This window comes from Ischnura elegans, chromosome 1 (genome assembly GCF_921293095.1).
Source record: "Ischnura elegans chromosome 1, ioIscEleg1.1, whole genome shotgun sequence".
In the NCBI taxonomy this organism is placed as follows: domain Eukaryota; kingdom Metazoa; phylum Arthropoda; class Insecta; order Odonata; family Coenagrionidae; genus Ischnura; species Ischnura elegans.
Window position 1 is genome coordinate 114,210,008 of NC_060246.1, and position 17,188 is coordinate 114,227,195.

The following is a 17,188-nucleotide window of genomic DNA, read 5'->3' on the forward strand; positions in this document are numbered from 1 at the left end:
TTAAAGTACAACATTGTGGGCTAAAGCAAGTCAACAAAATTCGAATAGAGAGTTAATTATTTTATTTACCATATACCATGGCGAAAGCACTATTAATGCACATAACTAATGAGGAGGATGTGCATATTGTCATTCTCTCTAATGCAATATTTTATTTCACCAGATCAACAAACAATGTATGAAGGTAATTGGAGAAAATATGGAAGCCACTAATTGCCTATCAGAAGTCGCATTAAACTTGAAATGCATTGCATACAAACAAAGTGCAGAGGAAAGTGGTAAACTCTGTGAGCGAAACGGAGCATAGTTATTCCCATGCTCACGCCCCCTCCTATCAATGCCTTTGCACATTGGAACAACACTTGCTGTTGAAATTCCTGAAGTTGACGATTGAAAAGTGCATGAAGGGCATGTATAAGCTGCAGATAGGAGAATGACTGAGTATTAGAATATCTTCTTAATTTAACATAATGTCAGCAACAAAATATCTTTTCTTGAGATACAGTCATACATACTCCAGAGATATGAAAAGTGCCTACCCAGTGAGAAATGGGTGGTGGAATCCACGTTGAGTGGTGGATATTGAGTGGTTGGACCCACGTGGAATCCACGTTGATTTCAAGTGGATTTGTGGTGATTATCATAAAATGTTAAACAGAATTTCTAATTTGTGGAACTTAACTCTCTGGTGACATTGCGTCATTTATCATCCTGAAACCACGCTAGTTATGTGAAAATGTATCGCACATTCTATTTTTATATAATTCGTGGAAAGGCAGCAATGAGAGCACATGAAAAATCGTAGACACATATATAGAAGGTTTAGATATAGAGTGGTTGAGGTTTTAATGGTTTTAGGACAGCACCAACTGCTGTTTTAATTTTTCCACCAAATTTCCACGTGTGTTCCGCGTTGATTCCACGACCAAAAACACGTGGTATCCACGTTAATTCTCCACGTGGGTTCCACGTGGATTCCACCACCCATTTCTCACTGGGTAGAATAAGCGGCTGGGCCTCAACCAAACCGTTCAACAAGGATGCTAAAAGAATTCTGCATAGCCAGTTCCTCAGAAGCCAAATTCTAACAGAGGTTTTAAGAAGATGGCATTTGCATTAACACTTGCTGCTAATTCTCATGTTTAGTTATGCATGTACCCAACACACATGCTTTTCTACTATCACCATGGGGCAAGTACATATTCCTTGCGCATGCACCACCTTTGTAGGGCTGCTCGGATTACTGAACATCGAGAACCACGTTTATAACTTTTTTACATCATAAGATGGCATTGTCTTGCATATGTATATATGTAAACAGTTTTAATAGAACTTTCTTAAACTTTGAATTTGACTGAATTATTTTTTTACTGCGATAAAATCAAAGGTAGCTCAAGATATCTTTTGCACCCGAGTTTTTTCAGTATCCACCACTGAATATCACTGGTAATATACTTATGTTTCTGCACATTATTTTATAAACATTATCAGGAATTCAACTTCAAAATGAATTTAAAAAACATGAACAACTACCCTAATAATTATTTTTTTTTTCAAAAAATGACAGAAATCTTATTAGTGTCCCAGTCACATTAGTATCCAAGTAAACTGCATTACTAAGTTCTGAAAATTCAAATTTTTATGAGGGTTGGTATAATACTGTCCTGACTGGCTGAGCTCCTTCCCCCAGAACCAGAAACCCTTACCCTCCTTTGGATACATCTACTTACCCAGAACTTACTTTTGAATGTGTCTCGAAACAAAGACTTGTTTTATTATACTAGACTTAAAAGTAAGTGTTCTTTTATCATTACTACTTTTTCATACATACGTGAATAGAATAGCACTGAAGTTCAATACTGTGCACTAATTGTAAGTGAATATTTGTTTTTGTATGCATATATGTTTCAACTCCATCCAAGTTCTTGATTCCTCCCCAAAATTTATCTCCACGGCACTGCATCCATGCATCCTTCCTTTGGACAGCTCTGGTTCTGTCAGCCATTTCTGAATCATACACTAAACTTCATGGATAAAATTTATAAATCATGATTCTTGGACACTGCCCAAGGAGGAAGAAAAGTCAAAATGACATCACTTTGACCTCAAAATGACCCACGAAAAGTCACTATTCAGTCATAACCGTGAAGGTGACTTTTTGCGGGTCATTTTGATGTCAAAGTGACGTCATTTTGACTTTGAATTCATTTGTAGATGTTTTCATTAAAAGTGAGAGCATATAAAAAAATTATCAAATATTGTCTACGATACTCGCTCTCCCTGCATTCCAACCTGAAGATTGGTTCGGAAAGGTGAGGGGAGAGCTCACCCCTGACACTTATTCACACAACCGCGCATGCGAATATCACACCATAAGGAAGGGGGCCAGTTCCTTTCCATGGGCTAGTTCTACAGATAATTATTAATTTTGGGAAGCCCAAAGCTTCACCCCAGGTTTGAACTCCTGGGACCCATCTCCCAATAGCCAATGGCTACATCCAATAGGCCGCTAACTCAGTGGCATAGCCAGGTTTTAGGTCTAAATTTAAAAGCCTTAAAATTCTCCCCTCCTTCCTTTCCCCTATTGATACCCCAAGACGTGATTGCGCCACTTGCCCAGGGCGATATGTATCGTGAAATATCGCGATAATTAATTATATCGGGAATACGAATTCGAGTTTCGTACATTATCGAAAAATCATTGTCCGATAAAAAGGGCCCAATAAAAGTATTGGGACTGATAGAATATCGGAACCGATAAAATATCACGATATATCGTCCAATAAAAATATCGGCAGCGATACATTAACTGAGCCATTAAAAATATCGGAATCGTTAAAAATAGTCTTCCGATAAAATACTACGGAACTACTATTATAAGGTAGAAATATCCTTTCGATAAAATATAAAGATATATCATCCGATAAAAAATATTGGGCCTAATAAAAATCGCCATTTGATAAAATACTACGCTTGATAATCCGATAAAAAATCGCCACTGCTATAATATCGCGAAATATCATCCAATAAAAATTGCTGCTCGAATAAAATATCACGATTTATTGTCTTATAAAAGCCGCAGCCGCGATAAAACATCGTGATTTATCACCCGATCGCGTCGTCGCGCGCGATAAATTATCATGTTTTGGCATCGGGAAATTAGTTTGGGAAAATGTTTATGGCTGGAATATGTATAGGGTTGGCCTTCGTTTATGCTAGACCATAAATCGGTGCGTTAAAAATTACTAATGTATGGTATATCGCGATATTAAATAGGAGGTATTTTTTCATCGAATTTTATAACGTGATATATTTTATCTGAAGGCAAATTTTTATCGGGCTGGAGATTTTTTTATGAAATGATACATCGTGGTATTTTATCGGTAGGCGATTTTTACGGGCCCTGATATTTGTATCGTCCGATACAAATATTGGTTTAGGATATCGTCATATTTTAATGGATATCGGATAATATTTATGATGATTTTTTTGTTCTCGATATTTTTATCGATTTTCGTCCGAGATTTAATGACGATATATGATAATTGTTCCTTAAAAATGGTCTATTATTCGCTTTTACCGCAAGAAAGTCCCCGGGAACGAACCTATTTCACCAAAATATTTCGAAGGAAATCCGTGACGCGCCATTTCTAAACTAGAATGCGCCGCGGTTTTTTTAAATAACTCATCGTCGCTGATTGCTGCATTTGCGTAAGAAATAATTAAGCTTCTCCTCGTTTTCAATAATATTTTCGGTGAGAGCCCGTGCGTACATCACTACGGGAATAATAGCCAATAATAAATATCCGTCTTCATTTCAAATCAACAATGGAGCGTTCGTTATCTGCCATTTCTTGATTTATTTACGTTTGTTTTTACGAACGAGACAAGAGATTGCAATCATACAGGAGAGGAAAAGGAAATGAAAATTTGCTTTATACTAATCCAGAAGATGGGATGTTTGAAGCAGCTAATATGCCAAAAGTTCTCTGAATGACGAGAAGGATTTAAACAACTTTGAAGAGCTCCTGAAAACCTCATCTCTCTTCAAATCATTTGTGAGTAAATTGACTGTTATCTGTTCTACATCATCCATCAAATTAACCCTTCTATTTTCCCTTCTTGAGCCATATGAAAAAGTTAAAATTTATTTTGGTTTCCTTTCTCACAGGTTTAACATCTTAGACAAATTGCAGTTGATCATACTGATGGAGTTTTCAGCCCATGCGACCAGATATATGTGTACAAATGAATTTGCTCGCTGCATCAATTGGGATGGAGAGCTTGGAAAAATTATGTTCAACAACCCCTACATCAATACCTTAAGGCTTTATGCAGTTAGTATCAATTTTTCTATTTAATGTATCTTCAAAATTAGAAACTTTCACCTTCTTGATGTTATTTTTTCCTTTGTTTGCAGTCCCACGATGGAAGAATTTCCCTGAGAATAAAGTAATGAAAACGAAGGCAAAGATTCAGCGGTGGTTCAAGACAATTGCTTAAGCAACTAGAGGCAACTGAAGGGAAAGGAAATGCAACAGAATCAACTGAAATGGCCAATGTAGATGATTTTTCTCGATTTGTATTTGAAGAGGGAGAAAAGGAACATTAAAAGGAAAATTAAAAACAAATCCTGAGGAATTTCTTCTTGTAAAATCTATCTGTTTTTTGTTGCAATAAATCCTAATAAAGGTGGAGTTTCATATCTGAAGTGTTTAATTTATCCCTAAATGACAATCTAAATACAGAAATTATAATATGAATTGTCGTTAGAAGAACAAATAGATTTGGTCACAAATAGTCAAAGTGAGGTCAAAATGAGGTCAAAATGATAGGTAGTCATTTTAGGTCATATTGACATCATCATGAGTCACGAAGGATGTCATTTCAAGGGACCATTTTGAGGTCACCGTGACTACCAAGCCATGACTTGAAAATGACATCAAGATGATGTCATTATGACTTTTCATTCCTCCTTGGGTGCACACTTACTCATTGAGTGTCAGTGGCTTGGCTGAATGGAGCAGCGATTAATATGCTTTCAAAGCTCATTCATCCCTTTTGATATAACATTTCCTACCACAGTGCAACCATTAACACGTTCTCTGCTGCTTCGGTCATAATGACTGAAACATGTACTTCATCTTCATGCTGTTTTGGTCAATGTGACCAAAGAATGAGTCACTTTTTTTGGCCTCTCATAGCACGCTGTTGGCCATAGCTGCTTCAATGCCGTGTACGTGACGTGACCGACACGACACACAGAGCCAAATGCACAGGAATATTAAAATGGAAAGGATCCAAATATAAAAATGAAACCAAAAAGGTAAACATCGGTGCAATGGGTGGATTTGTGTAAGAATCAGTGGCAGGTAACGCTTTAAACATCGAAGAAAGTTATCTAGGTACATATACTACTTACACTTGGTTATGGATGCAACCAAGCCCGTGCATTAGAATTGGTCCACTGTAAGTAATCTCACCAACTTGTAATGCTTAGCATAATGTTGGAGCATTTAAAATCTGTCTTCAAATTTCAATGACTGATGAACGACTTCAAACTCAAGGACCTTCATACCAGAAAAAGACTCAACATGTTTCTTTTATGTGATCTACAGCCAATAATCCCCAAAATTATGGGAAACAATTTATAATAAATTATATGCTGAGCTCATGTACCTATGCGCTGAGCTATGAATATTTCTTAAATTTTCAGCAATCAGAGCTATTGTACAGTATTGATTCATTTTGGAATCGTATCCTGTGACATATGCATCGTAGTCACACTACAGTTTGTATGACATGGTTGCCGATGTTCCAGGAAAGACAAGCCATGATGTTATGTAGAGAACATACCAGTTTCCTTGCAAAAATATCATAACTGCAACAATTGCACAGCAAAACAGTAAAACCTATTATAGCCCTGAAAAACCCAGTTAGCATCATCCGCAACGATTCTCCTAAAAAAATCAAGCAATCGCTGCTTCAGTGCCACAGTGCAACAGAATGGTTTCAAATGATATTTTTTAGTGGTCGCAGCTGCGTTGGATTAGTTTCAACCATTGCTAATATCAGAAAGATGACAACAGTAGCACCATATGGAAACTATCAGAGAAAGAGTGCAAGTTCATGACAACCATTAGATACTTCCTTACTTTTAACTATCAATGACAGCTTATGATAACCTCATACTTTGCAACTTTGATTGAAGCAGTAGTCTGGATTCCACAGTTTCAGCTGAACCTATTTGTCTTGGAAAAATGATTTATTCCATCTCTAGAGTTCAAATCATATTTCACTCCACTCCTCTTAGTAAAGGCAAAATTTACATGTGAAGATAGTGCAATTATGATTTTTGGTATGTAGTTAGGAAAAGTATCGAGGATGAAAATCCTGATTTGCAACGCGAAAATACCAGTGAAAACCCCAAGAAGGGCAAAAGATTAGAAAATTTATTGTATTTTTGCTTCCTCATCCCAAAATATCTGTTTTATGAGATCTGTGTTCATTGTTAAAGATTCAATTTGCTACAATGTGATATCAAAATGAGCTCTGTATGTTTTTCTACTTCTGGAGATGTAGCTTTAAAAATTGGCAATGACACATTAACACTTTTTCCTGTTTGTTTATAATACACCCCTATCCTGCAGATGATGTTGTCACAACAGTTATTTCCTCTTTGCAATCATTTCTTATCTTTATAGATTGGCAGTCATAAATAAAACCTAAAATAATTTTCACTCCCACTTTTCAATGAGATATTCTGTAATTGATGATAACAAAAAATTTGCATGTCACCTGCTAATGAAAAAAAATAAGTGCTTACTCCAAGTTGAATTTCACAGGTGTAGAAATCAGAATGAGATGGACTAGAACATGAAGAATCATGATAAAATTTCTTATTTTTCTTTACTCACTGTCTCAAAAATTTCATTTTCACATGGTTCATGGTTCAAGATCACTTTACATGAGGTTTAAATCATGTTATATGATAAATATATTTATAAATAATTTTTGGAATACCCTTTGCATCTGTTCCATCTTGAGCACATAAAAAGTCACTTGAACCAATCATGCACTTTCTTTATAAAAAATCATTAAAATTGGATGGATGAGTCTTGCTGAGTGATTCACCCACGCTTTCTATATCACCAGGATGCGTCCTTATAAAGGACACAAAAAAGGAAGAAAATGACCTTTTAATTTAAAAAGCCAGTTTAGGAGACTTCCTAGACATTTGCTTGACTTTGAGCCTGAAAAAATCCTTTGTTCATGGCACAAATATACCCTTGGAGGCCCACAGATATCACGCTATAACAAAAGTTGCACGGCAATACGTTCATTATGGAATGCCATAGTATTGAGCACAGCAAATTTTTGGCCCTTCGTCACGTGTCCATCTTCGAAGGAGCCTCATCCTCAGCAAACAGATACTCGCTTTCCGAGAGGAGGACCTCAGTGTCCGCACTGGCCACCCTCTCCACAGCGTCCCGTTTGCGCATGCCTTCCCTCCTTTCCTCCCCCACTTTGGATCCAGGGGCCAACGACCTACTCTTCCTCCTCAACCTGGCCTCCTTCTCCTCCTTTGAGTCCCCACCACTTCCCCTACTCGACGGCAAACCCCCTGTAGCAGACTGTCTTCTCTTCGCTTCGACCACCGCACTCTTCCGTCGCTCACCACCACTACCCGGCTTCCCACCCTTCTTGCTACCTTCGGCAACCCTCAGCATAACGGCAGCCCTTCCCCCTTCCCCAACACCCCCACTTCTCCGACGGCCAGGAGCAGCAGCCCCTTTCGACTGCCGCTCTGCTTCCGCCTCTGGTTGCGCCTCTGCAGGCACAGCCTTTTTCTCAGCCCTCCTCAACTTTAGACTGAACTTGAAGGGAGGTTTGTAAACAACTTGGAGCCTCACCCTCTGGTCATTTCCACTGCCCCCATCCCTTGAAGGTCGCAGGTTGCCGAGGCTTCTCGCCTTGCTCTCCCCTTTGCTAGGACATGGGAGGGGTGCAGCCACGTCCTTTGGAGCAGCCTTGTCCTCGCTCACGGTGACCAGTCCGGCAGGAGTGGACTTTGACTTGGGGAAGTGGTTGGAGGCGAAGAGCAGCCAGTTCTGCACCTTGCCCATAGAGTCCTCCACCTCCTTGTTGGTTTTCCTTGCCCCGCCCAACTTCTCCACATCCTCATCCCCTTGCATTGCACTGTAGTCAATCACCTTGCGCCCCCTCCTCCCCCTTCGGCCCCTCACCTTCTTCTTCTCCTCTGCGGCTGCCACTGCTCCGCCCCCCACCTCCTCCCTCTCCTTCTTCCCCTTCGCCAACGCTTTTCCGCGCTGCTGTGCTCGCTGCTCCTCTTCTTTGCTCCCTTCAGCTCCTCCCCCTTCCCCTTCACCTCCCACCCCTCCTCCCTGCTTGCTGCTGTAGTCGATCACCTTCCCCCTCTTTCTCCTCACCTTCCCGGCCCCCTTCCTGTCTCTCTCCTCACTGGGCGCCCGCTTTGCCCCCACCACCCCCATCCCCCTCTTCCGTCCCTTCACCACCACTTTTGACTTCTTGTGGTTCAATGACGAGGACGACGCCTCCCCCTTTGCTCTCTGCTCCTTTCGTGCCCTCCCGCCCGTCTCCCGCACCTTCTTCTTGAGGGGGAGCTTTGTCCGCACCGCCGCCGGGTGCACTGTCACGCCTCCCCCTCCCGGAGAGGCTGCCGCCCCCGCCTCCCCCCCCTCTCCTGGAGGCAACCGAACCGTTTCTGTTGTGGAACTGTGGATGATGGTTACCGATTTCAGTTTTTTCGAATCTGGCCTCTTTGCCAGAAGCCTTGTTAATGCCACCTGGAAAGAAAGAAAAGATTGTGTTTGAAAAGATAGAGAAATTTCAAGTCTTCTAACTTCTTTACATAATATATTACACAGTGGCGTAACTATGGGGGAAGAGAGAATGAGGGGGATAGACCCCCCAAACCCTCAGAGAAATAAAAAATATTAAAATTTATTGTCTACTTTTGACATATAATAACTGCATCTGCTTACAGTTAAAGATCATTGATCAAAATTATGTAAAATGTATTTCCAGGCATGTCATTTTTCAAAAATTTTCACAGACCTCCCATTGCCCCTCTAGTTAAATCCCCGTCAAAGCATATTCCTAGCTACACCACTGATACTACAACCTTAGCAAGTCTAATCACTGCCGCTTACTCTATCATATGATATCATGATGAATTTTAGAAGCAAGAGATACTACAGCACTAGGAACTCATTATTTAATTTAAACCAACGTAGCTAATATGAAAATGTATTATCGCAATTGGAGTTAAATTGCTATTGATTTGCTGGTGTCTGGAATACAACATTTACCAGGGATAAGCCCTGAAGAAACACTCACATAATCTAGAATTATGGGGAGAAATCATCTTAATGGAACATTGTTATTGGTTTATTGGTTTTACTGTTGCACCAATCAATAAAAGAAGTAAAGAATGCTTAATGATTGAAACATCATTTGATAATTCACTAAAAAAAAATTCAAAATTTATTTCAAGGGAGGATTTTGGACTCAAGGATTCTTTAGAACCTAAAATGTCACCCGAAATCCAATGGTATTTTACTACACATGCTCAAATTTAACATAGACATGGAGTATCTTACTGAAATCCCTTAATTGCAAAATGTATGCTTCATGTTTTTTTTTAGCAAAAGCATTTTTTTATAAGTGGGTGGTTAAACAATAAGTAGAATTTTTTCAGGACTTTTTTTTGGTACTAAAAAAATATCATCATTTTATCCACAGCCACAAAAGCATATTACATTGAGGTTATAAATGTAAATTAAAAGATGAGAATCTTAATCCATGACACCAGCACGATAGGAAATTTGTAGCATTACTCCGACAATGGTAACACAATTACATTCTAAGTCTATGAAAAAAAAAACTATAGCATTTATATGTAACAATTACATTTAAAGCTACATTATTTCAATGCATTGCCTATTCCCAGGAGCTGAAAAAAAAGTTTTTAGGCTAGTAAACAATACACAGAAGGCCAGGCAGAAATCAGTTCCCATCATCTTAATAGAAAGCAGATCATGACATTCAGTGCAACGTGCTATGACCCACTGAGTGTGTTGTGATCCTAAACTTGCCTTCTAACAAAATTAGCCCTTTCTTGCTGAATAGCTGGGAAATGGGAAATAAGCTTTCTAGGTTATGTTATAACTTGGATTCATTGCATTAGAGATAGCAATATCATAACATATTACATATATTCCTACACACTGAATATATGCAATCCACAAATTTGGTTTGCACCAACACCTAAGAACACTTAAACATCCACTTGTAGCCTGAGTGACAACTAATAGAGAAAATGGGATAAAAAAAGATAGCTATCATAATAAACATCAACATACAGCAGACTCCCGATTATCTGGCTGCAGTTTATCTGGGTTGCGGATTATCCATGTATGAGTTCACGGTCCTTCGAAGTTTTCTGTGATCTTCATAAAAATATAAAATCGGTCGCAGAAGCACCAAGATATATGCACTTTTTTAAAGACAGCTAATTATTTCCATTATTATCCCCTTATTAAGGGGAATTATTTTATCTACTTGCTGACAAGGAATGTTTCAAGTTTACTTGGGCGTCTGCTCTAGCATTGTAGACAACGACCAGCGGCAGGAAAAAAAACTCTTGATTGATTTCAGAACATTCTTCAATGGTTAATCATTCATAAATTCAGAGAAATTTTACTAAAGATTGTATATTTCACATCGCAAAAGGACAAATATTGCCGTGGCCTCGCATGTGGTTGGATACGGCCCAAGGGAACAGTAGATTTCATTGCACTCGAGCCTGTTTATGCTGTTACTAGTCAAAGCCAAACTGGAGAGGAATGGAATAGTAGAAGTGAAAACAGCGGGGGAAGTGGAAGTAGAGATAGCATGAGTCATAGCCAGGCACTCGCCTGTGTAGACAATTTGCCTGAAGTCCTAGTTTTCTATAACCGTTACCACATGATGGCGTAATTGCATTCCCGTTGCCTTCACGGTGGTTCCGTGCTCCTCTTTTCCAAGCATCGCGGTGCGGGATTGCATTCAGTGATTACGGATCTACATCCCACAGGAGTTGCATCCTGGGCAAATTGTGCAAGACGCGACTACTCGGCATGGTGCCTTTCAGGGTAGTTTCTTACGTCGCGCAGTGGTTTCGAAGCATTCATGTAAACCACTTCTCAGAATCCGAGACCTCGCAGCCAAGGATGCGTGGTTTTGGGAAACCAGGTATTACATGAAGCAGTATACAAGTACAATCACGTTATCACCAGGAAAAAGATCGTGGTCGGGAAGAGAAAGCCCTTAACGATTCCGGAAAGCAATCTAAAGTAATAGGAATGTGCTTAGGTAAAAATAGATTGTTTGATTTACGTACATAATGAAAATTGCAAGAAGTCAAAGTAAAAATTGGATTATCTGTGTTCTTGGATTATTCGTGCCGCCTCTGCCCATCGTTAGTCTGGATAATCGGGAGTGAGCTGTATATCTCAATGCTATATGGCATTGAAATACAGCATTAGTAGAGTTTCCCAAGAATAACAAAATCTTTCAAGCAGCTAGTCAAGCAAGGCATTTTTAATGTTATTTTGTAGAATACAATGCCTTCAAATGTTGCTACAGGCAAAAAAATACATAACATTGGATACATCATTCAAAAACTTACGCATAGGAGTGCCCACATGCTGCATCAGCACAGAAATGAAAACAAAAAGCAATCACTGCATGCACATTCATATAAAATAACTTAAAATTTTATTCATAATTAGCCTGTGAATGTATGAGCCCTGAATGATCAATGAAAGTAAGAATTCATTCATTGGAATTTATTATAGAGAGAGAAATCTTTGATTTGGATGCATTTTGATTCATAAGAATCCTTGTAAATATAAAGGTAGGTACTGACAATGTCTCCTTTAAGATTTCATGAAAGGATTAGAGGACAAAGTTTTTTGTTCACAGAGTACATGATGATGGGTTATGGCCTTAGGACTTTGTGAACTAACAAGTTTGTAAGTTCTGATACAAATCATAAAGAAGAAAATAATGCTTACCAATGCAGAAACTATAGAACTATTTTAAGGATCTAAGGTTTTCCTGGCGAATAGACTGGAGGAAGAGTTCTCGGGTTTCCAGCCTGGTCCAAGGGTTTTTCTGCACTGACGTTTCGAAGGCTAAGTCTGCCATCGTCTTCAAGGTGAATGACCAAACAAAAACCCTTGGACCCGGCTGGAAACCTGAGAACTCTTCCTCCTATAGAACTATTTATTAACCTGATTTAGTGTGAGGACAAAGTTGTGTCGAGGACTTCAAATATATTGCTACAAGTGAGAGCTAATGACTACTTATGAGACCATTAGTCCAGAGTTTGGAAAGGAAAAGTGAAATTGCTATATGATAATTTAAATGAGCACTTTTGCAGGATCCTCAGGTCCATTCCGCAAAAAGGAGTCTTGAGTTTAAGGCCGAATTCCAACCCAAGTAATACTCCACATTTGTGCAAACCATGTACTAACACAAGTACTTCTTCGGGGTGCACATGCAAACCAGAACGTAATTGCATATGACCTAAGAGCTCATACACAAATGCAACTGTCTACAAACTATAAATCAAAACAAATTGCTTAGTGCAGAGTGGTGCTGAAGAATATGTATAAAATTTATGGATAAAAATGGTGATTTATTCATAACTGATTACTATTTAGAAGGGATGGTCGGATCGGATACCTTGGATCCAAATTTGCTGAAGAAAACCTGGACCTGGATCCGAAATTTTCAACTAATCCTTAAGTGCATTCAGCTTCCCATTAGAGGGAGAGGAAAGAGTTCCGATCCTCTCTTTGCACGCACCATTGCACTGCGATACTTGTCCTACTCATGAACTGAGCTCTTGTAGGGGTTATGCAACAGAATTTCAAGCAAATTTTGCAGAAAATTTTAAGGCAAAATCCCTTCCTCCTCTCCAATACATGCTTCTGTTGCCCACCCCTTTCTCTCGCTGAGTGGTCATCTCATTCTGTTTCTGGACCTCGTCGCACGTGACATTAATGTTGTTCTAAATATTGTTAATGGCATTTCATATTGCGCAGTTACAACTTAATTTAACAATATTCTGATAAAAATATCTTTCATTGTGTAGAAACATTTTTATTAAGATCAGGAGAACTCTATGTATGCCATGTGCGTGCACTGTTGCCTGAAATTACCATGAGAAAGTGTAAAATCCACCTCACCACAACTGATGCATTTTAGGGTGAAAAACAAGTCAATATGCAATGAAAAAGTCAAAAATTTTGGGGAAACGTGTGTGAGGAAAATTTGAATTCAGTCGATGGTTTATTCAAAAATTAAAACCTATATTTTTATTTCCAAACACAAGCATAACAGTTTAGATCCTGAGCATTTAAAGATATTACTATTTTTAACAAATAACTTGAAAACTTAGAAAAATTATTTTTAATCAGTAAAAATAGTAAAATGTGAATGGTAATCTAAATAATATAAATGCCTAGAATACCTCAAAAGTGGATTGGAATTCCACCTAATTTAAGCATTTTTTGCTAGCTTATTGGGTTTAGAATGAAGTTTTGATAGCACAGGGTAGACAAGCAAGGGTAATAGGCAAGAGTGTCCACTTTCTCTTTCACTGTTAAACATGTATGAAAATGATATGGCAAGGAAGATTTAGGAAGCATTAGATATTGGAATCAAAGTTAGTGGATTGATGATGAAGTCAATTAATGTTAGCTGATGATCAGCCAACAATTAGTCAGTCAGCAAATGGCTCAATATGCATGCATATTTACAAACAATTCATTGGTAGTTGAGCTAGGTAAATAAACAGTATGAATGTAATAGCATATGGGTGAATCAATAGAAAACCATCATTCAGTTTTGCATGCAAGGAACGTGAGGCTCCACTTGAAAGTGGATGGCAATTGACTTGAGCAAGTGGATTGATTCAGCTACACACATGGGACGTACATTACAGAAAATCAGACACAGAAATGAGGATATCACGAAGAGAAAAGCTTTGATAGCGAGGCTTTTACAAATACAAAAGAGTTGATTAGAGGCTTGTAGAATGAAGGCAGAAAGAAAAGACTGGCAAAGAGTGATATGGTGCACGTAGCTGTAATGGTAGAAATAGGTTAACAACTGGCTGAAGACATCCCAGATGTGGTTATGGAAGAGGATGAAGAAAGTGAGATGGAAGGAGAGTAAAGTAAAGTGCATTTCAAAAATAGTTCTTGCTCTATGTTGCCAGGGCTGAACGATGTTTTCCATTCAGTGGGATGCAGCTCTACACTAAACTCTCCTGTCAGCCAGCAGTTTCATATTTACATATGTATTTATTCCCTTTTGCATCCCAAATAACTTTCCCAATTTGGCTCATATAGGAGGCCTTAATTTGCCCTCACTATTAATATGTACAGATAATCTTGTATTCCACACAAAGAACAAGTCAATATCATGGAATTCTTGTAAATATGGGCTTAACATTTTCCAGATCTCAGCTCAATTAATGGTGCACTTGATATGTTCAGTCCATTACTCTGCCATTGAACATAAATCATACAGCAAAGATATATGGTCAATCAGGGCATCATATTAGGCTAAATAAATGTATGTTAACCCTAACTTCTTACCAGAATATTCCTTTAAGTATAATTTCTGATAGAGAATTGGAATTTCACTTACCGTTAATACAACAATTGCAGCAAATATAAAAAGCACTGCATACCAGTGATCTATCACCCATTTTTTGAAAGTGGCAATGCTTTCATCAGAGAGCAATAGCTTCCTTAAAGTTGCCAATGGTCCAGAAGGATCCACCTAGTAAAAGAGAAAAAATTATTTCAGAACATAGGCACTAATTTAAAGAAAAAAATGAAATCAAGGAAGATCTTTTAATGCTTATTGGAATTCTAAATATTATTTTAATTTGCCATTATCTATATCGACAAAATTTATGAGACTGAAGTACTTTCAGTTGAAAACAAAAAACATCCTTGGTTATTGATGCATGGACATATTTCACATCACGAATCAACAAATATTATGTTTAGCTTGTTGTTTTCAATTACTAAATTGTTTTCTGGCATCAAAGGGTGGAATTTTTTTCAGTTATCAGAGTTAAGGGCATATAAATCGAAAGCTTCAAAACTTGAGCCACAAAGATGTACTGATTACTTACCAACCATTAACCAAAGGGAAACCAAAAGTTAAACATATAAAAACTAGTCAAATAATATATGAAAATGATAATAGTACTTATTACTTAATTAAGAATCTCCAGTTGGTAGGAGTTAATTTACTCGCATTTCTTTCCTACCTATATCTTTTCAAATAAAATTTAACAAAGATCGATCACAGTAAGAAGAAGAATAGTGTACTTATAATACCAAAAGAAATATTTAACTATTGTTAATAAGGTAAAATACTCAGTGGAGGAATATTTATATCATTATTAGCCTTTTAATACGTGCCTTGTTGCTCAGGAGGCTAATACACCTGCTACAGTTTAAGAAGGATATCTTAAATTATTATTCCTGAAATATTACGCAAAGCCCCATTAGGTGTACAAGCTATTGCCTTTTACAATCTAACTATTCAGTATCCATGGGCTGAATCTCTATTGAAAATAAACAAGTATTAGTATAAAAGGAAGGTACTGTTGTTATACATGTATGATAAATTCAAGGGTAGAATTATAATTGTAACTTGTAACACTAGCATACCTCTGTATGTTTACAAAAAAAGCATGTTTCATACCTAATAGAATATGATGGAAAGTTAGTCATCATCAAATTGAAACAGGGAGTTACTGGGAAATAAGAAAGAAGGACAGACAGATTGATACAGAGAAAATTTTCTCATACTCAAGTTTTGCTTACTGCTGGGCAGTAAAGTTATTTAGCAAGCATATCATTCTAAACTATTACATCAAAGGGACATTTACTAACCTCTCGGCACTTTTGGAACACATCACAATATCCATTATAATCATTGCAAGGAGTTCCTGGTTTTGCAAACATGTCCGGAATGTCATAAGGAGAAATATTCCAGTCAAAAGAGGACCTAAAATGAGAAATGAACATAGAATTTTAGATCAGAAGTAGAAACTTCTCAAAAACATGAATACACCATGGGGTTAAGTACACTGCATTATTGTACACACTTTTTAGAAGTTTGTGAAAATAGAATGAGGGATAACTTTTTTCCCTATAAAAGCAATAAAAATACTTAGGTATTTGGTATTTACCGATAAAATCATGTTGGAACAACTGTTTTATGCAGGTCATTTATTAATCATATTCATGGCAAATAATGTAAAAAAAAACCTGATTATTACAATCAACACTCATGATAATCATGCATTTGATTCTTATAGGAGCCTCAAAAGGTTATTAATAACAGAACGTCATGAATGCCAATGCTCAAGGTAGGTGCAGTCTATCAAGTAGGGACTTGTTCTCACAACCTCAGGATTGTCAGTCCCGTCACCAACAATGCCAGAAAATTAAATTTAAGCATTACTAGCAAAATTATCCTAACCTATCCCACAAGGCACTAAAAAGATTATAATTTATGACTCTCTGAGAGGGATATCTAGGAAAGGAGCCTTGGATGTGTAGTGATCCGGAAATGGAGGATTTCCATTTCCAAAATATGCATAAATATGTTGTTGTGTGACGTCTCAGAATAGCCAGCTGTGACAAACTATGCCTTGGGATTTGCACCTTTTCACTTTCTAGAACGCCTAACCTTCCTCTTCCCCTTCCTTTCCCCTTCCTCTTGGACGAAAACATCCTGGTTCCTCTTACCTATATAATGGCACGGTGTAGATGCAATTGGTACTCGGGCACTCAACACGGACGCACTCAGGAACTCACTCAGTAACTCACAGTTGGAGTCGAAGCACGGGCCGTATGGCCCGTGCGACCTAAGCGCCTCGCTATCCACCCGTGCCATCACCGGCAGCTCCTCTCCTTCCCGAGACTTTTGGTAATGTTCTAAATTTTGGCTATTCTGGACGCACAAATTCATAATTACTTCATGCCTTTTGCTAGAATGGATTTTGATATTGGGTTTTTAAAAGGAAATAAACTTTGGGTAAAAACTTTAAATACTTGTGTGT

The 17,188-nt window shown here is 38.0% G+C and overlaps 1 protein-coding gene and 1 long non-coding RNA gene across 3 annotated transcripts in view; one reads left to right on the forward strand and one right to left on the reverse strand.

Moving 5' to 3' along the window:
* The first annotated feature begins 3,782 nt into the window (after positions 1–3,782).
* LOC124153481 lies at positions 3,783–4,593 on the forward strand. The gene is made up of 3 exons (XR_006863666.1): positions 3,783–4,058; positions 4,172–4,337; positions 4,421–4,593. It is a non-coding gene; the product is annotated as an uncharacterized LOC124153481 (long non-coding RNA).
* Positions 4,594–6,890: 2,297 nt separating this feature from the next.
* Positions 6,891–17,188, reverse strand: part of LOC124168389 (disintegrin and metalloproteinase domain-containing protein 10) — a 265,882-nt gene continuing 255,584 nt past the window's right edge. The window contains exons 12-15 of one of the 2 annotated variants that reach the window (XM_046546613.1): positions 16,014–16,128; positions 14,749–14,883; positions 11,714–11,732; positions 8,405–8,828 (exon numbers count right to left, since the gene is read on the reverse strand). In XM_046546613.1, the coding sequence (XP_046402569.1) occupies positions 8,479–8,828; positions 11,714–11,732; positions 14,749–14,883; positions 16,014–16,128 (619 nt within the window). In that variant the 3' untranslated portion in view covers positions 8,405–8,478. Of the gene's footprint in view, positions 8,829–11,713; positions 11,733–14,748; positions 14,884–16,013; positions 16,129–17,188 lie in introns of both variants that reach the window. The other variant, XM_046546609.1, reaches the window with a different exon arrangement.